At 44.4% G+C, this 25,390-nt stretch overlaps 1 protein-coding gene across 2 annotated transcripts in view; it reads right to left on the reverse strand.

The window, feature by feature from the left end:
- The window catches only part of RIPK4 (receptor interacting serine/threonine kinase 4), a 47,802-nt gene extending 22,751 nt beyond the window's left edge, over window positions 1–25,051 (reverse strand). Inside the window, exons 1-2 of one of the 2 annotated variants that reach the window (XM_007493064.3) lie at window positions 23,689–25,051; window positions 7,062–7,353 (exon numbers count right to left, since the gene is read on the reverse strand). In XM_007493064.3, coding sequence (XP_007493126.1) covers window positions 7,062–7,353; window positions 23,689–23,870 — 474 coding nt within the window. In that variant the 5' untranslated portion in view covers window positions 23,871–25,051. Of the gene's footprint in view, window positions 1–7,061; window positions 7,354–21,935; window positions 22,622–23,688 lie in introns of those variants that run through there. The other variant, XM_016433116.2, reaches the window with a different exon arrangement.
- Between the last annotated feature and the right edge of the window lie 339 nt (window positions 25,052–25,390).

Genomic DNA, 25,390 nt, shown 5'->3' on the forward strand with positions numbered 1-25,390 from the left:
TGTCCTTCCCTCAAAATCCTCCCCTCTTTTTAATTTCTCTATTATTGTGTACGGTACCCACAATCTTCCAAATCACGTAGGCTCCCACTTCAGATCATTCCTCTCCACCCAGTCAGTTCTCTCGTCCTAGTGTTTCTATCTTCCTCTTATTCCCATGACAATGCTGTCACTGTGGAGGAAGCGATCTTCTCACCTTCTTCCTTTCCTGGAACTCTCTCCTTCTTCATCTCTGAATGCTAGTTTCCCTGACTTCCTTCAGCGTTTAGTTAATGTCTCACCTTATACAAGAAGCACTTCCCAGGCCCCTTCATAGTCTTTTAATAATAATAATAATAATCATTATCATCATCATCATCATCAAGTCTTTTCCTTGACTGCTTATCCTTCATATATCTAGTTTGTATGTTATCTCCCCCATTAAGACTCTGAGCTTCTTTACAACAGGGACTTGCCTTTCTTTTTCATTCAATTAATTAGCATTTATTAAGCTCCTACTAGGTGCTAGGCACTAAGTGCTGATGGTTAAAAAAAAAAGCAACAGTCTTCACCCTTCAGGAACCATCCGCTAGCACTTATAAATGCCGGTTGACTTAGGACCGACAGAACTACTTTAATTTTAGCTGGGCCTTGGTCAGCTTGCTTTACTTCTCTGAGTCTCAGTTGCCTCACAACTGTAAGATAGAAATCATTTCCCACTTTAGACCGTTATCAGAAGGAAAGTATTTGTAAAATGTTCGACGCTCTTAGTACATATATCACAATACCAGGACACCTTTCTGCTGGCTCCTTTACCCCAAGCTCATGCTTTAAAAGCTTAGCAAATATCTCATCTCTCAAGCTGGCACTTCTTTTCTTAAAAATGAGCCGTCACAAGGGTGCCCAGATTTTCAAAGTTTAATTTACATTCTCTGAAACACGGAAGCTCATTAACATCAAAAGGAGGAGCCATATTCTTGATATTCTGCCTCAACTTTGGGGACGTGGAGTATTTTGTAAAGACTTAATAACTAATCACACACACCTACTGAATAACAGAAAATGGAACTTAGTTATCTAACATTTAATTCAGTCCTTCAACTTGTTCTTGTGGGTATGTTGGTATTTTGCCACAGATATTAATAAGCTACTAGAACAATTTGTAAATAACTGATCTGTTAATAAAAGAATCCTTGTATCTCAGTATTTGGGGGATGTGTCAGTAAGACAGGCAAGCACATTGTTTTCAGCAATTATTATTATTTTGTGTACAGATGATAAAAGCTACAAACTAGACAATAATTATTTCTCTGATTGTTCCAAAACATTGCCTTCTTAATCTAGACAGTTAGTCTTTCCACAATTACCACTTGCAGTTTAACCCTATGTATCAAAACAGCTAAAAGGCAAAAAATGATTAGAAGATGGGTGGGACAAGCTCACATAATAAAATGACCATCCTACCCAAACCTATTTACTTGTTTAGTGCCATACCCATCGAACTACCAAAGATTTTTTTACTGAATTAGAAAAAAAAAAACATAACAAAATTCATGTGGAAGAACAAAGGATCAAGAATATCCAGGGAAATCATGGAAAAAAATGTGAAGGAAGAGGGTCTAGCAGTACCAGATCTTAAACTGTACTATAAAGCAGTGATCATCAAAACAATATGATACCGGCTAAGAGACAGAAAGGAGGATCAATGGAATAGACTTGCAGTAAGTGACCTCAGCAAGACAGTCTCGGACAAGCCTAAAGATCCCAGCTTTGGGGACAAAAATCCACTATTTGATAAAAACTGCTGGGAAAATTGGAAGACAGTGTGGGAGAGATTAGGTTTGGATCAACATCTCACACCCCACACCAAGATAAATTCAGAATGGGTGAATGACTTGAACGTAAAGAAGAAAACTATACGTAAATTAGGTGAACACAGAATAGTAGACATGTCAGACCTTTGGGAAAGGAAAGATTTTAAACCCAAGCAAGAGCTAGAAAAAAAATCACAAAATGTAAAATCAATAATTTGGATTACATCAAGTTAAAAAGTTTTTATACAAACAAAACCAATGCAACCAAAATTAGAAGGGAAGCAACAAATTGGGAAACAATCTTCATTACCAAAACCCCTGACAAAGGTCTAATTACTCAAATTTATAAAGAGCTAAATCAATTGAACAAAAAATCAAGCCATTCTCCAATTGATAAATGGGCAAGGGACATGAATACGCAATTTTCAGTTAAAGAAATCAAAACTATTAATAAGTACATGAAAAAGTATTCTAAATCTCTTATAATCAGAGAAATGCAAATCAAAACAATCCTGAGGTATCACCTCACACCTAGCAGACTGGCTAACATGACAGAAAAACAAAGTAATGAATGCTGGAGGGGATGTGGCAAAGTCGGGACATTAATTCATTGCTGGTGGAGTTGTGAATTGATCCAACCATTCTGGAGGGCAATCTGGAACTACGTCCAAAGGGCGCTAAAAGGCTGTCTGCCCTTTGATCCAGCCATAGCACTGCTGGGTTTGTACCCCAAAGAGATAATAAGGAAAAAGACTTGTACAAGAATATTCATAGCTGCGCTCTTTGTGGTAGCCAAAAACTGGAAAACAAGGGGATGCCCATCAGTTAGGGAATGGCTGAACAAATTGTGGTATATGATGGTGATGGAATACTATTGTGCTAAAAGGAATAATAAAGTGGAGGAATTCCATGGAGACTGGAATGACCTCCAGGAAGTGATGCAGAGTGAGAGGAGCGGAACCAGGAAAACATTGTACACAGAGACTGATACACTGTGGTACAATTGAATGTAATGGACTTCTCCATTAGGGTCAATGCAATGATCCAGGACAACCTGGAGGGATCTATGAGAAAGAACACTATCCACACATCCAGAGGGAAAACTGTGGGAGTAAAAACTCCGAAGAAAAACAACTGCTTGAATACATGGGTCAAAGGGATATGATTGGGGATGTAGACTCTGAATGAACATCCAAGTGCAAACATCAACAATATGGAAATAGGTTCTGATCAAGGACACAAATAATACCCAAAGATTGCACGTTGGCTGAGGGAAGAGTGGGTGGAGGGGAGGGAGGGAAATAATGTGATTATTGTAACCAAGGAATAATGTTCTAAATTGACTAAATAAACTTATTTAAATGGGAAAAAAATGATATCTTCAATTAATCAAAACATCTCAAAGGAATTCAAGGACATAAATGGGAAAGAATGCAAGAGGAAAAGATTTACAAAAATTATTACAACTTGTTTTCTTCATCAAGGCTAGTGAACCACCACAACTCTATGCTAACATCACAATCATTAAGTGTGCTTACATAATAAGTGGAAATAACCTTATGAAAATGAATAATGTAGAAATCGGTATCAAGTGACAACATTTGTACAAGCCAATAGAATTGCTTGTTGGCTCTGGGAGGGGGCAGGGAAGTGGGCAGGAAAAGAAAAAAATAATGGAAACATGGAAAAATATTTTTTTAAATAAAATTAAAACATATTTTAAAAACAAAATGACCTTAAAGTGAACAAAGATGGAGAAAACAGTCAGATTGCATGAAGTACAAGTAGAAGACATTCATGCTAGAAATCACATACCTTGTGAGGGCATTAAAGGAGATATCAAAACTGGGGGGAAAGCCTGATACCTTATTGATTCCAACCAAAAAGATGATGGAGAAAATATTAATGCCCTTTAACCGTGCCTTCTCGTGCATGTAAAAAATCTTTACGGGGATCATCGATACAAGAAATGATGGCATCGGTTAAGATATTAATGGGGAATAATTGCATTTTCACCAATATTATTCAACGATCTCACAACTGACTGAAAGATACAGAGAACACTTAAGATTTCATTATGCTTATTGATAATTATGCAAAAGCATTCAATTCCATCGAACGAAAATACTACCTTATAAATAAATTCTTTTACAAGGTACTTAACACGATCATCATTCTAGTTTTTGTAGATGTAACAATAGAAAAAACCCTGTTCAATGACCTTCTGATAATCAGCATTAGATGAAGACTAAAACAAAGAGAGATATGCACGACAAAAATATTAATTACTGTAATAGAAGAGTTCCAGCAGGAGTCCATCACGTTAAGAAGAATTCCCCACGGATCATCAGGTCCTCCAGATGTTCCTATTTGGGTAAACCATTGTTTTGACTTTGCATCAAGTTCTAAAACATCGTAAAGCCATTTGGAAGAGATCTGTAATCACTTAATTTGTCTTTTCCATCTAAGCAGGAAAGATTTGAATGTCAAGATGAAGAATTATCTATCGCTTAAATCTTAACATTCATCTGACAAGAGGGCACTCTAGAAATTGTCAGTAGTGTATATATTAGTGCCAAAAATACAGGAGGGTAAACAGTGATAAGAAGGATTTACAGCTATCCCCAGAGTTGAAAAGGAGGAAGCAAAAAAAAAAAAGGCTGTTTCAGAAAATTATAAATTGAAGGAGGCAGTAGGTAGAAATAAAACACTTTTGAAGATAGGCAGAATTAAAGTAGAGATGGGAGGATTAAAAAAGGAGGGTATTAAAAATAGGATGAAGGGTAATCCACAGTAATAATAACAGTGAAAAAAGTTAAGTTTGTTTTTTAAACCCTCACCTTCCATCTTAGAATTAATACTGTGTATTGGTACCAAGGCTGAAGAAAGGTAAGGACTAAGCAATGGGGGTTAAGTGACTTGCCCAAGGTCATGCAGCTAGGAAGTGTCTGAGGCCAGATTTGAACCCAGGACCTCCTAGATCTCTAGACTCTCAATCCACTGAGCCACCCAGCTGACCCCTGAAAAAAAGATTTTTACAACAAATCTCTCTAATAAAGGTCCTCAAATACCTAGAGAAATAAGTTAAATGTATAGTGATAGGTAGTTTTAAAATGAAACATTGAGGAAATTGAGTTGAGGGGGGATAGAAAGAGTAGAGAATGGTTAAAGAGGATTTTTAAAAATGGTAGCTATGGGTTCCATAGTAGAGAAATGAGGAGTAGCTAATCATCTCAGAATGAGTGTAAGAGGTAGTGTTCTGCCATAGAACAGAACCCCTTTACAGTATTATGCAGTTTAGGGAAAGTGACCAGGGCAAGAATCTGAGAAGGGCGTCTTGTACTAAGCAGCAGTCATAAATAGTAGGTTGTAAACTCAATGAATGAACAGGATGAAGCAGCAGCCAAAAAGCACTGATGCTGTCATGCATTGGATTAAGACAAATACAAATTCCAGGAATGTGGAAGTTATGATCTCATTCTATTCTGCCCTTCTCAAAAGTTACCTAAACTAGTAAATTACTTACTAAAGTTTAAGAAGAATATTGATAAACTGGGCAGTATCCATAAGAAAGAAACCAAAAGGGGCAGCTGGGTAGCTCAGTGGATTGAGAGCCAGGCCTAGAGTCAGGAGGTCCTAGATTCAAATCTGGCCTCAGACACTTTCCAGCTGTGTGACCCTGGACAAGTCACTTACCCCCCCATTGCCTAGTCCTTACCGCTCTTCTGCCTAGGAACCAATATACAATATTGATTCCATGACAAAAGGTAAGGGTTTAAAAAAAAAAAGAAAGAAACCAAACCAGTGAAGGACCTTGAGTCCATGACATATGGGGATAGACCGAAGGAATTAGGAATGTTTAGCTTGGAGAAGACAGCTCAGGGGGGCTAGGATGGTTGTGTTCAAATATTTGAAAAACATGGAGCCTTCTTTTGTTTAGCCCCTGAAGGCAGAGCCAGGCACAATGGAAGAAACTGGCAAGGAGACCAGTTTGGGCTCGATAGCAAGAACAATTTGACCACACTTAGAGGTATCTAAAAGAGCTGCTTCGAAGTTGTCGATTCCCGCCTCTCCGTCCCAGCTTGGGGGTCTTCCAACAGTCTGGCTCGCCCATTAGCGGCAATGTTTGTCGTGGAATCGTATTCCTTTAGGGTTGAGCTGGACCAGATGTCTGCTAAGGTCCTCTCAAACGTGCACTGCTACAGCTTTGTGAAAATCATAAATGCTGAAGAAGCTAATGAGAAAGAGCACCCAAGGAAGGGCTTTGGGAACCCCACAGGATGTCACAAGGGATGGACCAGCCAAGGAGGCCGAGGAGGAATTAGTATCTAGTAGAAGATACTGAAAAGCCAACTGCTCCAAAGTGATCAAGAAAGCTAGAGACTGGATGGATCAGTCAGAACATGCAATTCCAAGATCCTTTGTGACCGAGTTCAGAAATCACACTGCCACAGGGTAACGAGCGAGTGAGTGAGAGGAGAGGCAGTGAGGGTAGCTAGCCTTTTCTTGACGTTCGGCTAAGACAGGGAGCCGAGATCAAGGATACTTTGGGGAAATGGTAGGGTCTAGATTAGGTGGTTTTTTAAAGAATGATTTTTTTTTTTTACAGAAAGAAAAGCAATGGTGGCTGGGAGTGTAGCGGCAGACTAGCATACCTGGGAAAGTCAAGAGAGTCTTGAGGCAATATTTATGCCAGGCATATAGGGCTTAGCAAAAAAGCAATAAACAATAGCTGTTCCCAAAGGAGCTCTTTTCCAAACCACATCCTTATGCCTTATTCTTGGAACCTGAATGGGTCCTTGCTAAACCCACATATTCTCCTCAGTAACTGAATCCTCAAATAATCGAAACCCCTAACAATAACACCAATAAACTAGCATTTATATATTGCTTAGGATGTCTCAGGCACTTATTGTCTCATTTTATCCTCACAACAACCCTAGGACAAAGGGGTTATTATTATCCCCCATTTTTCAGATGAAGCAACGGAGGCAAATAGGGATTACTTGACTTGTCACAGAGCTAGTAAGTAACTGAGTCCAGATTTGAACTCAGGTCTTCCTGACTTAGGACCCAGTACTCTATCCACTGTGCCCCCCCAGAAGAGAAAGATTGTCTTTTCCCCAAAATGCATACTTTTCCTTTTATACAGAGTTTCAGGATATATTCCTCAGAAGACCCTATAGACGCCATTAAACTATTCTTAAAGTAGACTAGCTCGATCCAAACGGACAATGCAGTTATCAAGTTAAAAGCAGTATGAGGCCAAACCTTGACATGGTAATGTGCATCCAGCAGTATGTTTGCAGGCTTGAGATCCAGATGGAGGAGTGGTGGAGACATGCAGTGCAGGAAGTTCATGCCTACTGCTGTCTCATGGATGATCCGAAAACGGAGATCCCACGGTAACGGCTCCGAGGCCAGTAATTTCTCAAGGGATCCAGTTTCCATGTACTCCATGACCAATCCAACAGGTTCTCTGCAAATGCCATAAACAGGCAAAATGTAGCGAAACTTGGCCATTTCCATCTTCTTGGCTTCTTCCAAAAGCTCCATCCGCTCTCTGAAAAAGACATTTGCAGTTTGGATTCAATGGAAGTCAGAAAGCATTTATCAAGTGAAATACAAAATACTGCAGTAGGTCCTGACAATATCCAAACTCTCATCCAATCCAAGCCTTCACGGACGTCACGCGGAATGAGGTACCCGTGGAGCACCCAGATAATGAATAGAGGACAATTCGAGATGGGCAAACATGGTACTAACAGCAGCACAAAGGGGAAACGGCCCCCCGAACCTCGCTTGTCTTGTTCCATTGTTAATCTAAGAGGCAAAAACGAGGAGGGGACGCATTCGGCAGGTCAGGAGAGATCGAATGAGGGAGAGCAAGTCGGTCAGCCCTCCCCAAGGATGTGCTAAGTGCTTAACATGTATGTGCCCAGTACTGGGCAAAGCTCTGGGGATGCGCCTTCCAGCACTTGGGGGAAAGGCCCTGCTCTCAAGAAGCTTGCACACAAATGGAAGAGACATATTCAAGACACACAGAGTAGCTAAGGTCACCTGAGAAGGAAAGACTAGTATCTGGGGCTCTCCTGGAAAGGGCTACTACGGAAGGTGGATTGCAGTTCAGCCTTGAAGGAAGAGGTTTCCAGACATGGAAGACTGACAATGCAGAGACATGGAGATGGGACGGCAGTGTTGGTAATCGCAAGTAGGCCAGTGACCGGGTCACAGAACATGTAGGAGCGAATAAAGTGTAAGAAGAGTGCAAAGGCTGATACAGATCTAGGAATAATCTGCATAGAAAGAGGACAGCTGAACGCATGAATTTCCTTAAAAACAAACAACAACAACAACAAAAACTCTTACCTTACTAAGTATGGGCTCCAAGGTAGAAAAACAGTAAGGGCTAGGCAACTGAGGTTAAAGGACTTGCACAGGGTCATACAGATAGGAAGTATGAGGCCATATTTGAACCCAGGACTGTCTTCAGGCCTAGAATATTCCCTGAGCCACCTACCTGCCCCTCCATGAACTTCAGCTCTTCATCCTAAAGTCTTACTCCAGCCCTTGAATTCTTTAGCCAATCTTTCCCTGATGAACCCAGAATTTCCATTGAAAGGTAGCACTCTTAACCATGTCCAAATCATCTCCAGGTGGCATTGGAGACTTCCAAGTTCTATCCCCATTTCCCTGGATACCCATTGTTCCTTCTCTCTCCCTTTTCTGCTTCTTTTTAAATGTTGTCTTCTCCTATTAGAATATAAGTTCCTTGAGGACAGGGTCGGTCCTTCCTTCCTTCCTTCCTTCCTTCCTTCCTTCCTTCCTTCCTTCCTCCCTTCCTTCCTTCCTTCCTTCCTTCCTTTCTTCCTTCCTTTCTACTTGTATTTATGTTCTAGGTGTTTAGCAACACTGTTTGGCACACAAAAAGTGCTTAGTATATGCCAGTGGGCTGACAGACCTGAGAAACAGAAGAAATCACCAAGTGAGACAGTATTGGGTGAAAAGAAGAGGCCCAAAACAGACTCTTTGTGGGTTCCGATGAATCACCATAGAAAAAGCTCAAGGAATGGTAGGAAATATAGAATGAAAGCCAGATAAGAACAGTGCTGCGATGAAAATTTAAAGAGGAGAGAATTCAATTACCAGAGATGCCTAGAAGCTTTGGAAATAGCTGTTGCATTTGAATAATTTATGAAGTCAGATTGCTGAGGGCTTAGAAGCACCTGGAGATGGTGGGTTTTCTCAAGGCCTTTAGCCCGGAATGAAAGGAAAGATAGAGGACAATAGCTGGTGGGGATGGCAGGAGCTCAAGTGAGGGTTCTTTTAATATACAGGACAGCCATAGGTTTGAGATAAGAGGGTGGTAATGATGGGGACTTTGCTAGGGCAGAGGAGCAGAAAAGATTACGGGGCATGTAGACAGAGACAATAATCGGAGCAAGAAAGGCCATATCTGTCTCTGAGCCTGGAGCAGAATATGAAGTAAAGGCTGGAATAAAAAACGTGTAAAGCAAAGTAATAGGAATTCATTATGAAAAGAAGAGTCAGCCTGGGAAGGGCTTTAAATAGTCTCCATTTCATAAACAACAGGGATCTTTGAAGATTCAAGAGTAACAGAGTGACATGGTCAGAACTATGAATCACAAAGATTATTTTCGGCGGATCAAAAGGTCAAGATGCTCAAGGAAGAGAAGTGGGAAAAGAAAGGGGTCCCGCACCACCAGGACTCAAGGACAAGTAAAAAGAAGTCATCTTCAAAGCACCGGGATGAATGGAACAAATTACTTTCAGAACAGAGTACCATATTGTTTAATAAAGCCAAAGTCCTCCAATTGTTGTGTTAAGAACTCACTATTCAACAAAGAAGTCTGGGAAAACTGTTAAACTGCCTACCAATATCCTATATCATCTAAATGGACATGTGACCTATGTGCAAAAGGTCACACCATAACCAAGTTGGGCGAATAAGAAGGAAATGAACTCTTGGAACTATGAGTAAGAGTTCAGGACTGAAACAAGGGGAAAGAACTGCATTTATATAGCACCTTAAGGTTTTTACACACCTGGGAGGTAGCTGGTGTTGTGATGTCTATTTTACAAATGAAGAAACCAAGACAAAGGGAGCTTAGGGGCTAGAGACAAAGACAAAATTATCAATGACCAATTCTGAACACAAAAACTTTAAGGCTTTTGCAGAAACAAAATTAACATGGTTCAAATTAGAAGGAAACAAGTGAAAAAATCTTCATACCAAGTTTATCTGATAAAGGTCCAATACAATGACAGAGATAATGAACTCATTCGAATGTTTAGCTAGAATCATTTCCTGATAGAAAAACAGTCAAAAGATATGAACAGATAACATTCAAATGAAGAAACCAAACTACCCACAGACATAGAAAAAATCTCCAATAGTTAGAAATGCAAATGAAACCAACTCTGACATTCGGCCTCACATTCATCAGATTGGCATAGACAATAGGGACTAAAGAAAATGATAACTTGATAAAATGAGTGTCTATGGGAAAACATTTTCCAGCATTCTTGGGAGGTGCTGAATAAATGTTATATAAATGTAATGGAATAAATATATCACAATAAAAAATAATGAAAAGGGCATTTGGGATGATTTATACCAATTGACGCATAGTGAAGTGAGAAGAATAATCTATGCAATTTTAAAAGAATTATTGTAAAGACAAATGACTAAAAGACAAGAATTCTGATTTTAATTAATCATTTAATTTATGAGCAACCATGACTAGAGGACAGATGATGAAGCATGCTACATCTTCTCTCCATTTGCCCCTTCTTTGACTTCTCTACCATGACTCCAGCAAACTCAACACTGGGATGGCCTGTCCTTGTGTAAGGTACAATCAGCTTTAGTAATCACACATCATCAAATTCTCTGCCTCTGAATTGGAAGAGTGGAGCTATAAACTCCTACATTTAAGGAGAGGAGACAGGACAAACAGCTTAAACAGCTCTTCCATTTTCCACTTTGGACTTCTCTAATTTACTTGATGATCCCTTCCCTCACCCATTCCATTTTGCTTTTCAACTTTCTTTTGTGTGTCATTAGAATGTTTGTTCCTTAAGGACAAGACTTGTTTTTGTTTTCGGCCCAGTGCCTGGCACATAGTAAAAGCACTTAATAAATGACTGACTCTTGACTTCTTGCCAAAGGTGACGGACTGACTCCATCAGGCTGAATCAAACATCCGTCTTTTGGACATGACCTATGCAGGAATTTGCTTTGCTTGACTCTAACAATGGAAGAGGGCAAAGAGAGAAGACTTTGGAATAGGGTTCCACTTGCTCCCCCAAAAAGGATGAGAAGGAAGGCCCCAAAGAATAAGCGATAAGCAGTTCAGCTTTGAAAATAATATGTTGGATTTATTATATACTCAAAGAAAAAAGCAAACTCTACATAACTGACATGCACAATTTCATATATGATCCTTTCTTTGTTCCACTATATGGAAATGTAAATTATATTCAGTGTTAAGTTCAGAGTTTTAAAAAGGGGAAAACCAATAAAATCTATTAAAGAAGAGAAAATAGAAGCAAGTGATTAGAACACTGGTCATTATCCAGTAAAGAATGAGGAGGAAGGGTCAGACGACTGGAACAGGATCAGGAGAAAGGGAGTTTCCCAAGGAAGATGTCAACAATGTTATTTAATTTTCACCTCTGAATACATACAAAGCCTCAAATGTATTTGCAGTCTAGCACTATTTCCCAATATGTAATGATCCTGTTTCAGTTTACAGGTGGCAACTGGGCTGTGATTAATGGTGAATTCATGACACATACACAAATATCTATTGCTTTGATTTCACATAATTAAAATAGTGGGTCTTCCAAGGTCTTTAATCTCAAGGTTACAGAAACATTTCTTTTCCTTCCCTTTCCCCTTGTGATTACTTTAATGTCAGTTCTTTTCTTTTAACTAAATAGAAGTTATATCATGACAATGACTTCTTTTTAATTAAGAGAAAAGACTGAAATCAATTTCAAACAAAAGCGACAACTAATCATTGTAGAAGCCATGATTACGGATGATATCTGCTGAAATTTAATTTCATTCTTAAATTAATAGTATATAATATATGTACACAAGCAGCCTTCCATTTTATTTGTGTTTGTGGATCAAGTTATTTGACAGCACAAGTTTCTTTTCAACTGTTTGATTGCTAGAATAAATCCCAAGAGGTAGGTTAGTCATTAATCTCATTTTATAAAAATAAAGACACTAAGATTCGGTTAACGAATTTATCAGGTTATTTGACTGACTTTCTTAGAACTGAGACTGAAGTGCAGGTTCTTCCAATTTCAGAAGAAGGAAGGGCCCTTTTCACTGCAAGAATCCACCGATAAAAATCTGAGTAAGTTTCAGTTTTGTTCCGGAACCAAATGCTGAATGAAGGGATTCTTTCTCAGAAGTTTACTTGGTACACGGACGACCCAATTAGTCTGTCCAACATACACAACAGGCTTTATCCAGCAAAACACAAAGCTGCCTTACATGTCCTGTTACCCTTACTCTCTACATTATCTTCTCAACATTTATGAAGTATTTACTAGATGGAAAGGCACAGAAGCCATAACTCAAAATTACAATGAGACTCAGAAAAGGTATTTAGATCAAGCCCGTCCACTTCAAGGTCTCCTCAGTTGGAGTTATTGATTAATAACAAGCAGCAACACAAAACCTCGTCCATCCCTCCTCCAGTTTGGTGGTAGCTTTCAGAACTCTAACGTTAATCCCACCCCAGACAGGAAACATTTTCTCATTCGTCTGCTTTTCTCAGACTAAAGCTGGAACAGCAAAACATTTCCTTTGGAGCTAAAGGAGCAGGGAATGGGACTGGCCAAGGGAGTGTACATAACTTACCTTGAGTTCTGCTGCCTTTAAAAAACGTAACAGGAGACTCTCGTTCACCGTGTGTGCGACCACTTTACCAGCATCTCGGAGCCACAAGACTCAGGAATTAGAGTATTCAGGGCATCCCCGCAAATCCATTTTCTAAGCTACAAAAACCCGACAGTCCCACTGACTTTGGAAAGAAGATGTGAACCAAAATGAACCACGAATACCAAGCTATCTAGCTAAAATGTGTCCAGCAGGATTTTGTTATTATGTACTTAATAACCACCAAAACCCTAAAAAGCAATGCATACAAAATCGTGTGCTACAGCGCAAGCTGGTCTGCTAATACTGAAATCATGCACAGGCCAATTAATATGAACCCTTTGGTGAGCTCCCTTTGGATGGTGCTTTTCTCTTGCTCGGGTGGCCATTGGTTTTTAAACGTGAAGAACAGGTTCCTGCTCTCTTTTCTTCTCTCTCATGTCTTCGTATAGATTTTCCCATTTTCTTGAGGTTTCCAATCTTTGCCATTTCGGATGGTACAATCCGTTGCATTGAGCTGTCACAATCTATTCAGCCTTCGGGTTACTTCCAGTAATTCTGTTATCCCGAACAAAGCTTCCCCTCCTGTCGGTCATGGCCTTCGGGGCTACCTAGTAAGTGGACCCCTAGCGAGGTCCTGGGCTTCTTCCTTGTTTAATGCTTCTATGGACAGTCTCAGAAAAGCAGGACTCGACAGCGAGCCTGCTGGATCTGCCCTCCCTTTGGAGGAAACCTTTCAGGTACTTAGAAGTTCGAATCATTATTATTGCTACTGTTACTCTTCATCCTCTCAGCCCATCAGTAGCTCCGGACACCCGCTCTGGCCCCTCGCATGGGTCCCTGAAGCCACCTGGTTATCTCTAACTCACAGACTAGTAGCCAGCAGGCTCTCTAAGACCTCCCCCAACACCCGAGCAGAAGACCAGGCACAAGAAAAGTAGCCAAGATTGTAGACTGCAAACGATAAATGTAATCAAAGCCAGGCTAGCTGGCAGCAGGAAAAGCAAAACTTTCCATTTCGAACAAACTCAAGCCATTCAAACAAGGAGAAAATGCTCTGGGTTCGAATTCAAGATTTTGGGCACCAGCAAATCAGAGGCTGCGGTCTGGCAAACGACTTAAAACAAGGCCGGCTACAAGACACCCCAAACTGAAAAATGGTAAGAGCCCACGTGGTGCTGGAGCTCGGAACCGGAAGTCAAAGCTAAAACATTCCCCGGCCTTGCTAGTCCAATTCTTGCTAGGAGGGATACAAAAAGCTGGGGTTTGTGTTCCACTGACCCATTGCAGGAAAAACTGAGCCTGGATTTTCTTCCCCTCAGTAAGGCAAGAGCCAGCTGTGAAGAGAACGGTAGGCGGGGAGTCGGGACGCCAGCTGCCCGAGGCCAACTCTGCCTACAAGACACTTACTAGTGGCAGGTCCCTTGGCACGTCAGCCACTCGACTCTGTTGGTCTCAGTTTCCTTCTCTACAAAGTGCGCTGGAGAAGGAAATGGCCGAACCAGAGAAACCCAACATTCATCGATCGTGAGTTCCCCAACAGTCAAAGGAGAGCATCTTGAATGGACCAGAGAGAGCCCATTGATGGGAATAAAGACAAAAGAAAGTGAAAGCGATTCTACTGACATGGCTCTCTGTCCGTGTGCTTGTGTGTATAGAGAGGGTTCAAGAACCCCAGACTGAGTCCCTTTATTAGCTGAATGACCCGAAGACAATTTTTTCTTCATTGTGGCCATATTCTAAAAACGTCTGGATGCTGTATTCTGAGTGTTATAAACAATCAAAGGCAAGGAACATCCCAGTAGCATTTTGCATATTAGAAATACCCTCATTAGAGGGTCTACACGTCACCGAGTTCATTAGTTTCCTTATCTATAAAGGCTTGCAGTGACCTTCTCCCTTCCAACCGTAACCCATCGCTGGGTCTTCCATGTTCCCTTAATTCATTCAAACAACTGCTACGCTTCAGTTGAAAAGTTCAGGCTTGGTGATCAGAAATGCCATTGGAAAAAAAGAGCACTTTCTCAATGTCATTTTATTTTGAAAAAATAGTACTTTGAACGTTCTACAAAAAATCTTCATCTCTTCTGAACCGGCGGCGAGACGGGTGCTAAACTGGGAATCCTGCTTTACAGGTCTAAAATGTTCTTGATACTCAACGCATCCAGGATTGCTGGCTTATGCACAACCAAGTCACGTGTGCTGGATCACTCAGTTATTGTAGGGCCCAAACCTCCCCCGGACAGCCAACCCGTCAAAGCCTGCCATTTGATGTCGCTTCGTCTTACCACCACCAAGTGAGGGGGGGAGTCCAAGGAAGGTTGAACTTGGTTCATTAAGCACTTATTTGAAAACGACTCGGCCAGCCTAGAACTGCTTTAGGAAAATGATAAAATCATCTTTGGGAAATAAATGAAGCCTCAAGAATAATTTTAAAAGCACAAGTTCTGAGTGGCTGAAAATAAGCACAATTTTTTCAGAAGGCAATGGGACCTTGAGAGCATCAAGTCCACTTTTAAAAGAGAGTAGCAAGATTGTCACCCTCCCCCATTCATTAAGAAAGGTTTTCTGAAATATACTGTATGCATTTGAGGTAGAGAATTTAGCACTGGACATGCTTAAATGATTAAGTTGCCGTCCTTTCCCTGAACCCCTGTTTTGAGAAATGAGACAGGGACTCAAAGGACTCGAATGCAAACATAGACAGAGCACCAAAAGAAGGTTGGAGGAGGGACCAATATTGCCTCGAGGAGACAGAAGGCAGGAGTTAGGAAAGGCTTCATAGAACTTGATGGTCCCGTCATGACTTTCATGCCAGTTGAAGACTTTCTCTTAGGCAAGTTATTTATTTCTCTGTCTGGAAAATAGACTCCTACCCCCTTATATTTGACTGGTTTTTAGTGACAGTGACAGGTTTAAGATCATCAATATTGTGACTCTAAAGGGATTCGTATAAATTCCATTATAATCCTAACACCATCAGTACAATTCATGATTTTTACAAGGCTTTCTAACTAAAGCATACAAACTGCTTCCAAGGGGACTTCTACCCCCTCCCTAAGTTTGGGCTTCCCTTTCTCATAAGATGCTGACTCTCCCGATCTCATGTCCCAACATGGCTGGCACAAACATGCATCCTTCCTGTTTGAAAATAGCCATCCTTCCCCCCAGATCGGGTGAGAGAGAGGTCGTGGTCATTTGACTTGACCTTCAGACTAATATGGGCTTTCAGGAACGAACTAAGCACTCAGCTCTGTAATTGGGTAACTGGTTCTAAAGCAGGTCTGTATGATGTTCTGTCTTGTGATATGTCATCAGCCTTATATGGAAGTATTCATTTTGTTATGTAAACCAGCTCTCAGCCTCTGGGCGCTGTCTCTTGCCGGGTCGGGAACACATGCCCGAGAACGTTTTTTATTGGAGGACTTGGCCCTCTTCCAATAAAATCTAACTTTCTGCCTTGACTTGGAGAAGTTTGGCTTTTGGACTTTATTTACCTAAATTGTCTCAATGGAGTCTGTGGATTTCTATTTCACAACATCTCAAAGAACAAAAAATTCCATTTCATTTTGGCAGAAACAACGATATGGATTTTGCTCAAGGACCCCGGAAGATTTCTTTATTGTTCTTTTTGAAAAAGCTGCAAATAAAAAAGTGCTTCAGTTACTCAGAATTTTAGTTTGATAGCCAAAATGCAGAATAAAGTAGGTTAGCAAATTTGTAGGAGCTGATAACACTTGAGAGCCAAATTTCCGTATTAGCATACTTGCTATTAGGCAGACCCAAATGCCATAGAATACAGGCTCTGCTTATTATTGTTTCAAGCTATATTCTGTGTGCCAATCGTCCCTAAAATTCCTCAAATCTGTTTCACATAGGCCAAAGCAAGGCTGGGGGGGGGGGGGTGGCAAACACAAGATTCATATTTGTAAGCAGAAGTTGGGTTGTTTTCTTTTTAAGTATAAAATCAGTTTGTTCTTGTTTGCTAGTGAAGGAAAAGGAACAGCTTCAGAAAAACCCCAGGAAGCCAGATAAACTGATGCAGAGTAAAGTGAGCAGAACCACAAATATTTATACACTAATACTATCAAAAATAAAGACCCTTGATCATATCACATAATGATCAACTGGACAGAGAAATGATGGCTTTAGGATGGAGAATGAGACCTGCTGCATTGGTCAATATGGTCCCTTGTTTTTCTTGACAGCATATTTATTGTAAGGGGCTTATTATCTCTATATCCCTCCCCTACCCCAGTGGTTTTTTATTCATTGAAAAAATTAGTTAAAAATCAATTTCACCCCACTGTTGGTGGAATGGTGACATGGTCCAGCCATTCTGAAGAACAATTTGGACTTACTCAAGAAAAAAGAGTGACTAAAATATCCATACTTTTTGATCCATAAATTCTAATATACCAAAAGGCCAATGACAAAAGCAAAAGCCTACTAAGAAGAAAAATGTTTGTAGTGTCACTTAAAAAAACCAACAAGACACAAACCCTTACCTTCGGGCTTAGAATCAGTACTGTGTTCCAAGGCAGAAGAGTAGTAAGGGCTAGGCAATGGGAGTTAAGTGACTTGCCCTGGATCACACAACTAAGAAAAGGTCCCATTCGAACCCAGGACCTTCCATCTCTGGTCTCTCAATCCATTGAGCCACCTAGTTGTCCTCTATAGTATTCTTTTTTATAGCAGCAAAAAACTGGAAACAAAGTATATAGTGATCCCCTTCCCTAGGACAGGAGTTACGTTTCAGAGCCCCCAGTGATAGGAGAAAACGTGTGAAATAGTGGGAGAGCAAACAGATCAATGCTACAGTCACTGAGCCAATTAGTGCCCAGGATATAGAACACAGTACTGTGGTTGGTCATTTTTCATTCCATCAGCCAATAGTACGCCATATACAATCTCACATTGGCAAACTTGTGCAAGAGCTACGTAGTGGTGCACTGTATTTCCATTGTCTACAGTGTGGTATTCATCCACAAAATCCCGTGAGATAGGTGCCAAAGATGGCATGCAAAGTACTGTCTGTGGGCATGCAGCTACACTCCCCACACCCCAGAGTTCATTACTAGAAAGGGAGCTGCTCCCCTCCCCCTCTCCAGGGCTCCTGGGGATTTTTTCACATCCCCCACCCCTCTGCCCAGCAGCCCAATGGGAATACACAGGGAGTAAGGTAGGTGGCTCACAGGTGGCAGAACTGGAGGGGAGTGAAACACTTGGGCTGCTCCCCTCCCCCTCTCTGAGGACATTCCTTACTTCACCTGCCCCTCTGCCCAATGAGAGCACTTTCTCCCTCCCCTGTGTGTGTGTGTGTGTGTGTGTATGTGTGTACCCAAGTGCTCAGTGGGGGGGAGGGGCATGGCATAAGCTCTGGGGAGGGGGCAAGGCCCAGCACTCCATCTCTAAAAGGTTCACCATCACTGGCATAGAGTGACTACAACAATATAAATTAGAAAAAGAAAAAAAGAACAAGCAAAATTGAATTTGATGAAATAATAATGACCAGTTTGGGCTTTAAGAGACATAAGAAAGGAAGCAACTGAGTGGCTCAGTAGATTGTGAGCCAGGCTTGAAGACAGGAGATTTTAGGTTCAAATGCCCAGCTGTGTAATCCTGGTCAAGTCACTTAACCCCCATTGCCTAGCTCTTGCCACTCAATACTTACAAAGTATTAATTCTAAGACAGAAGGTAAAGGTTAAAAAAAAAATAGAGAGAGCCAAACATAAAAAGGCACATTCCTGGGTTTTTTGTTGTTGTTGTTGTTGTTGCAAAAATAGGGGACAAAGTGTGGAACACTACATATAATTAAAACTTCTTTGATATGTTGATTAGTTTTGCTGAACTGTTTCCCCCTCTTTTTTTTAGCCAGTGATGGCAAATCTATGGCACACAGGTCAAAAAATGGTATTCACAGAACTGCATGACTCTGGGCAAATCACTTAACCCTGTTTACCTCAATTTCCTTAGCTAGAAAATGAAGTTGGAGAAGGAAATGGCACTCCAGTATCTTTGCCAAAGAAAACTGCAAAATGGGTCATGATGAGTCAGACATGACTGAAAAATGACTGAACAACAAATCTACCTGTGGATACTCCACAAGTAGAGAGCTATTATTTCTGACTCAAAGCAAGAAAGCTTATATTTCACATTCTAGCCTCAGAGTAAGACTTGGTGATCCAAACAAGCTTATAGGGACTAATAAAGTGAGACTGACTGAACCAGATGAAGAAATGGCTTCTTCAACAGAATAACTTTAAGGATATATTTCTAGTAAACCCCGGGGAATTCATGTTCAAAGTGAACGTATGATGTCAGCAATACTCTCACCAAAAAAAAGGCAGCATAATACAGGGAATCAGAGAATTCTAGGGCAAGAAGAGGGGAATCTAAAACAGCATAGAGTTCAAATCCCTCATTTTACAGATGAGGAAACTGAGTTCTCACAACAGAAAGATCACATAAATTAGTGGAAATCCCAAGAGATTTTCTGATCCTATTTTAGTTCTCAAAGACATATCTAGGAAAGTAAGAAAAGGAAGGTAAGATTCGGTTTCTAGAAAGGCTGGCCTAGCTTGTTTTAGGCAAGGGGTTAGAACAGAGTCCTGGGGCATTGTATTATGGAAAAACAGGAAGAGACCAAATGGGGTGTGTATAAAAAAGGAGTCAGATAACAAAGAGCTATTTAGAAGAAAAAACCTGGGAACCACCTCTAGAAAACATATACACACACCCAAGGGGGGGGGGGCGCCCAGGGGAGCCGGCTTTCAGCTAGCTCTCTGTTCCACCCCCAATCCAATTACTCTTCCCCAGCCTTCCAAACGTTCCCATGACAGCTACTTTAAAAACTTCCAAGGAATGGGTTTGTCCACCTGCCTACAGCAGAGCTCCAATTCCTAGTTTCCTCAGGCTTGTCCTAACTAGCCAGGCTGATTACACTGGCCCCCTTGGCAAAGACGCAGCACTTAAGCCATAATGGTTTTTTTTTTTACCTGCAGGAGTTTCCTATTAGTGCAGATGCTGAGAACAAACGCCTGAATGCTCGCTCACAGCCTTCCCCCCCCCCACCCCCCCCCCCGCGTGGTGGCTCCTCATCCAGGCTTCTTGCACGCCACGCAGGGCCGGCAATGGCTGGGCAATTCTGTTGACTACCCAGTCTGGGCCTTCTTCCTCGGCCGCCTTTAACACAGCTCAGCTAGCCCAGTGCCCAGCACCCTGCCCCGGGCGCTCCACTAGAGGCCCCGCCCACAAGTCTGCCTTTCCATTAATCATGGCATGCCCGCGGGAGCAGGTCCGAGCCTTATCGTGAGATGAAGGTGGGGACTGAGCCCAGGCAGAGTTGGGAAAGAGGGAAGCAGAAGGAACAGCAGGAGCCAGTTTAGCAGCTATGGGTGGCCAGGCTCACCTGCATGCCACCCTAGGGACGAGCAGCCGCCGGCCAAGCTCCATTTTGGTTCCGGCTACTCTTCCGGGGAGGCAAAGTGGTCACAAGTACTCTAGAGGCGAGTGAGAGTAAGCTGGATAAAGGCCCCACCCCCAGCGCAGGGAAGGTGTAGTCCCTTGGCAGAGGAGCCCCTCCAAGGTAGAGGTGGGCGATGCAGCCTGCTGGTTGACATACATGTGGGGTTGTAAAGTGCCCACCCTACCTCAGTATCCCCAGAGGGCCCTCCTCCAGGCACACTGGGGACTGCTACTGAGCCTGACCTTTCATTGCCAGCTAATGAACCGCCAAGTAGCAGTGCGAGCTCTACCTGGTCTGTAACGCAGGGCTAAGAGCTGCCCAGAGCCCGGGACATTTGAGGGGTTTGCTCAGCGTGCTAAGACTTGAACTCAGGGCTGGCGGAGCTCCATCCGCTAACTAATTAGGACACGCAGTGAAACAGCTACTCTCAAGTTCGGCTTTTAGTGAAGCTGAAGCCGCCCCCCAGGAAGCTAAAGCGAGAAAACCTCCGCGAACGTCCCGTTCCTCCAACAGACCACCAATCCGGCCTCTGTGCCTCCAAAACAAAGGCCCCAGCTCCATCCCAGTTTGCTCTTCACCGAGCGGCAGGTGGGGTGTTTCCTGTTCAGGAACACTTTTGACCTCCCAAGCTGCACAGCATCTCGGTGCCAGCGCGAGTCACTACGTGCCCAGCTGGGAAGGGCAGGAGGAACTTTCAGCTCCAAGGAGGAAACTTTCCGAGCATGCTCAGAAGGCTCCCCAGGGGCTTGCCTTCCTTCCCGGGAGCTCACTCCAGGAAATGCACGGAGCTAGGTGAAAGGCTCCGAGTTCTGTGTGCTCCGCCGCTTAAAGAGCCCACACGGCGGTCCTGGTCGCTACACTTTCCTGGTGAACATCTCAGCATAAAAGCGGTTAGAAGCTGAGCGGGTTCAAGTTTTCCCAAGCGCGCACACAAGCACACAACAGGGTAGTGACAGCGCGGACGATTACGGCCCTGTTCCCGAAGCGCCCTGAGACAAGCCTTTCTAGACGGACACTTTCTGCTTGGCTTCTCGGGCTCCTTCTTTGACTCCGGCTTCTAGAAATGGGCCTTCGGGGGCTGTTTCTGGGCTTTTTTGCCCAGCCGCAGTGTTGGAGGTAGCCATGCTCACTGGGCATTGGCCTTCGGGCTGTAGCTGGGACCCGAGAGCGAGGATAGCAGCTGGGAGAGGCAGGCGGGGACTAGGACCAAGCCCCGAAGGAGTGGAGCCAGGTCCCTTCTCTAGTCACCTCCCCCCAGAGGCGCAGGCTTCCCCAGGTGCTGGTGCCTTGGAAGCCCATATTTGTGCATGAGAGCTCATCTGCCTGTCAGTGGCCCAGTGGGCCTGGGCTGCAGGGGATGCCGCTTCACACTGAGAAAAGAACCCAGAGTCCGCACTCCCCTGTCCTCAGGCGGGGAGGGCCACGTTAAGCTGCATCAGACCTACGTGATAATGTTCTATGCTCTTACTCCGGGCCCCAAAGCAGAGAGCCACTTCTAGCAGCCCGACTCTGGAGTCTCTGCAGAGGAAGGAAGGTGGAGGGGTGGGGAGAACCTCCCCGAGCTGCCCCGTTCTAGAAGGGGGCCCAGGGATCATTTCCCCTATCTTGCTCCTATCCTGGACTTCAAGAACCCCAGAAACCCGCCCGTCATTCTAACAAGATGGAATGAACTCGGACCCTCTTCTCCCCTCAGACCATTCCCCGCCGGAGCCACATCCTCCAGGCCAGACTCCATTCTAGCCCCCGTCCACCTACCTCGGTCTCTTTGGGGATAGGCTTCCCCATTTAGAAGCAGGGATCCCTCCGCGCCCGTCTGCACATCCTTGGCTTTCAGGCTAAGCAGAGCAAGTGCTTGCTTCGTGGACCGGCTCGCGCTCCCCACTGTCTACCCCCTCCTCGAACACCCCGAGAGCGAACCTATGGGAAGTTCCACAGCACCCATCGGCGCCTGGACTCGCCCTAAGGTGCCTCAGCAAACCCAGCTCACTACAAGCTGCTCGCCAACACCTCCTTTGTCCCGGGATAAACGGGAACTGCGATGAGCAGCGGGAGAGCGACCCGAGCCGAGCTGCCCTGGAGGTGGAGGGGGCGAGCTCGGCGCGTCCCTGGGAGCCTCCCCGCTCCGCTCCCGGCCCCTGTTTGGCTGCAGGCACTTCCATTCTCGTTTGCTTACTGCCCGAGGACCGAGAGACCGACGGCTAAAAGCAGCCGAGGTCAGCCCGAGAAGCTGCCCAGGTAAGAACGGACGCGTCAGGCTCCGGGCTGCGGGGATTCCAAAGTTACCCGGCGGGCTTGCGCACAGAATTCGTGCGCTCCGTAAGCTACCGCGGAGCTTCGGGCAAACGACTGGCCACTAGACGGGACAGCCAGAAGAGGCTTTAACGCCCTTTCGCAACCTCGCTCGGGTCTCAATGGGGTTTGTTTACCCCGATAAACGCGGAGCAACCGCAACGCAAGCGAAGGGCTCGAAGGCCGCCCGTCTCTTCACAAGCCCGTCATCAGCAAAGGCCAAACGAGCCCCATTTCCTGGGCTGGCCCTTTAGAAGCCAAGTCGCTGCCTGCCCCGGGGAAAGGCACGACGTCTATCTGGAATCTGGATTAGACACTGCCACAGCTACAAAGGAAAGCCGCTGCACGGCTGCCCGGCTGCCCCCCTCCCCCACCCCAAGCCACTCCAGACGGCTAGGGAGCCCCGCGGCAAACACGGCAATGGCCCACTTCAGAGGCAAGCTGCAGCTCAGTACCAAATTGGCGCTTAAAAAGGAAGGGAAGACACAGAAAAAGAGCCGAGAGTGCAGACATAACCCGGTACGTCAGCGGGGGTCCCAGGAGGTCCCCCAAACTGAGGCCAGCCGGGAAGGCCTTCGAGCTCCCATTCCCGAGCACACTAAGTCATTGTACTTCGGCATCCCAGCCACAACTTGCCTTTGGAGATCATGTTCCAACACGCTGAAGCTAATCGTTTCACATCTGCCTGCCTGCCTGCCTGCCTGCCTCCTTTTAAAGTGCTTCGAATGGGCTGGGCACCGTGTGGGGGTGCAAGTTTGCCCTGCAACAGCCTGAAAGCGTCCTAAATCCGGGGGCAAAGCGCCCCAGAAGCAGTGGGGAAAGTGGAATTCGGAAGCCGGAGACGCTCCCGATCGGCGGGGCGGCTTTGGGCTGGGGATACAAAAGCGGTTCAACGAGTCTTGGGGGGCTCGAATCAAACGCGCCCAGGACGCCCATGGCGGAGCCTCCGCGGAGCTGCCTCCCACCCCGGCTGGGGAAGAGCCCAGAAACACTCTTACTTTTCAGCGAGCGCGAACCCGGGAAGCCGAGCCCTAAAATGCGGCTGCCCGGAACTCGCCCCACTCGGGCTGAACGGGGGAAGCTTTCGGAGAAGCTCCGGCTCGGGGCTCCGGTTTAGCCCTGGCAAAGCTTGGCCAGTCCCTCTGCACATTTCGGGCGTCAATATCAAGCCCGAGAAGGGACCCCCGCGGCCCCAGCGAGGCGCTTGCGAGTTACTCACTTGTCGTCTACATGGAGGCTCGGGGAGCACTTGATGGCTAGCCATGTTTTCCAGTGAACGTGTCGCACTTTGTAAACCTGTCCGAAGCCCCCGGAGCCGATCTTCTCCCAGCTGATGAATTCCCCCGAGTCAAACGTTCTCAGCAAGCCCATCTCCCAGGGGGAACTGCTCTCCTTTTCCATCTTTTACCAGAGAATCCTCCAAATCGGGTTCCTCGACTTTCTTTGACTTCCCCAACTTCCGGGCTGCTTTCTCCCACAGGACAGAAGGCTGCGTCTTTCCCAGCCCAGGTGACTCAGGTGTATTCATTAACCAAGCGATGACGTCATTTCCTGGGCTCCTGGAGCTCGGCTGGTGTCTGTAACTGGCAGAACCCACTTCTTCGCAAACAGGAAATGGAGAAAAGTGTCCTTCTTTTCCGAACCGAGCTTGGAAAGGAGAGGAACTGTTTGGTCTCCTTAGGTGCCCATTGAGATGATAAGTGCACAGGAAGGGGCCCAATTAGAAAGACTGTCTCCGTGGATTCCTGCCTCCCTCCTCTCTCTGGAGCCTTTATTTCTCCTGGAAATCCTTTTAAACTGAGCCCGAAGAAGAAAGGGGGCAAATGGAGAGGGTGGCTCTCGTTCACTTGCCGTCACCACTGATTAAGTTCCTGCCACTTAGGAATTGTGATGTCCAGTGCAGGGATTAAGACCAGAGTATTTGTGAATGTCTCCTTCTTAAAGAAGGTTTCTTCACTTCAAAAACCCACCGTCCAAGTTCAAGGGAGCTGCCTTCATTGCCTGTGGGGGAGGAGTCCCGGCCTGAAATATCGGGCTTTCTAAAGGCAGCGAGTGCAGCGAGCGGGTGGTCCATTATGGGCACGGGGCAAAGCCACCAGGGCCAGCACGTCAACGTCTCCTAAGGCAGGCAGGATTTCCATGCGCCGCCCCATCAGGCAACTCTTTGTTAAATTAGATTGAAAGGCTAATACGATGTCCTAGAATTGGAGAAAGCGGTGTTTAAAAAGAGAGGAGAACACCAGGAAACAAGTAGGAAGGAAAAGTAGCAAAGAAAAGCAGCAGCATGTCACAGACAAAACTGAATGGAGCATTAACTGATTGGAGCAGCAAACAGGCTTTAAAAAAAATCTTTTAAAAACTATAAGAAAGGGCAGGTAAGGGGGCAGCTGGGTGGCTCAGTGGATGGAGAGCCAGGCCTAGAGACAGGAGGTCCTGGGTTCAAATCTGGCCTCAGACACTTCCCAGCTGGGTGACCCTGGGCAAGTCACTTAACCCCCATTGCCTAGCCCTTACCACTCTTCTGCCTTGGAGCCAATACAGAGTATTGACTCCAAGATGGAAGGTAAGGGTTTTAATAAAAAGGAAAAAAAAAAGAAAGGGCAGGTAGGTGGCTCAGTGGATAGAGAGCCAGACCTGGAGACAGGAGGTCTAAAGTTCAAATCTGGTTTCAGACACTTCCTAGCTATGTGACCCTGGGCAAGTCACTTCACCCCAGTAACTTGGCCCTTACTGCTCTTCTGCCTTGGAACTGATACTTAGAATTGACTCTAAGACTTACAGGCAAGTGTTAAAAAAAAAACTGTAAGAAAAAGTAATAATGGAGTCAGAATTAGTTGACTGGTTAACTGATTAATTAATAGGCTTACTCATTGGTACCAGCCTGCATCCTGGGAATACAAATAGGCAGGCTGTATTCTCCA

Source organism: Monodelphis domestica, chromosome 4 (assembly GCF_027887165.1).
Source record: "Monodelphis domestica isolate mMonDom1 chromosome 4, mMonDom1.pri, whole genome shotgun sequence".
NCBI classification, from domain to species: domain Eukaryota; kingdom Metazoa; phylum Chordata; class Mammalia; order Didelphimorphia; family Didelphidae; genus Monodelphis; species Monodelphis domestica.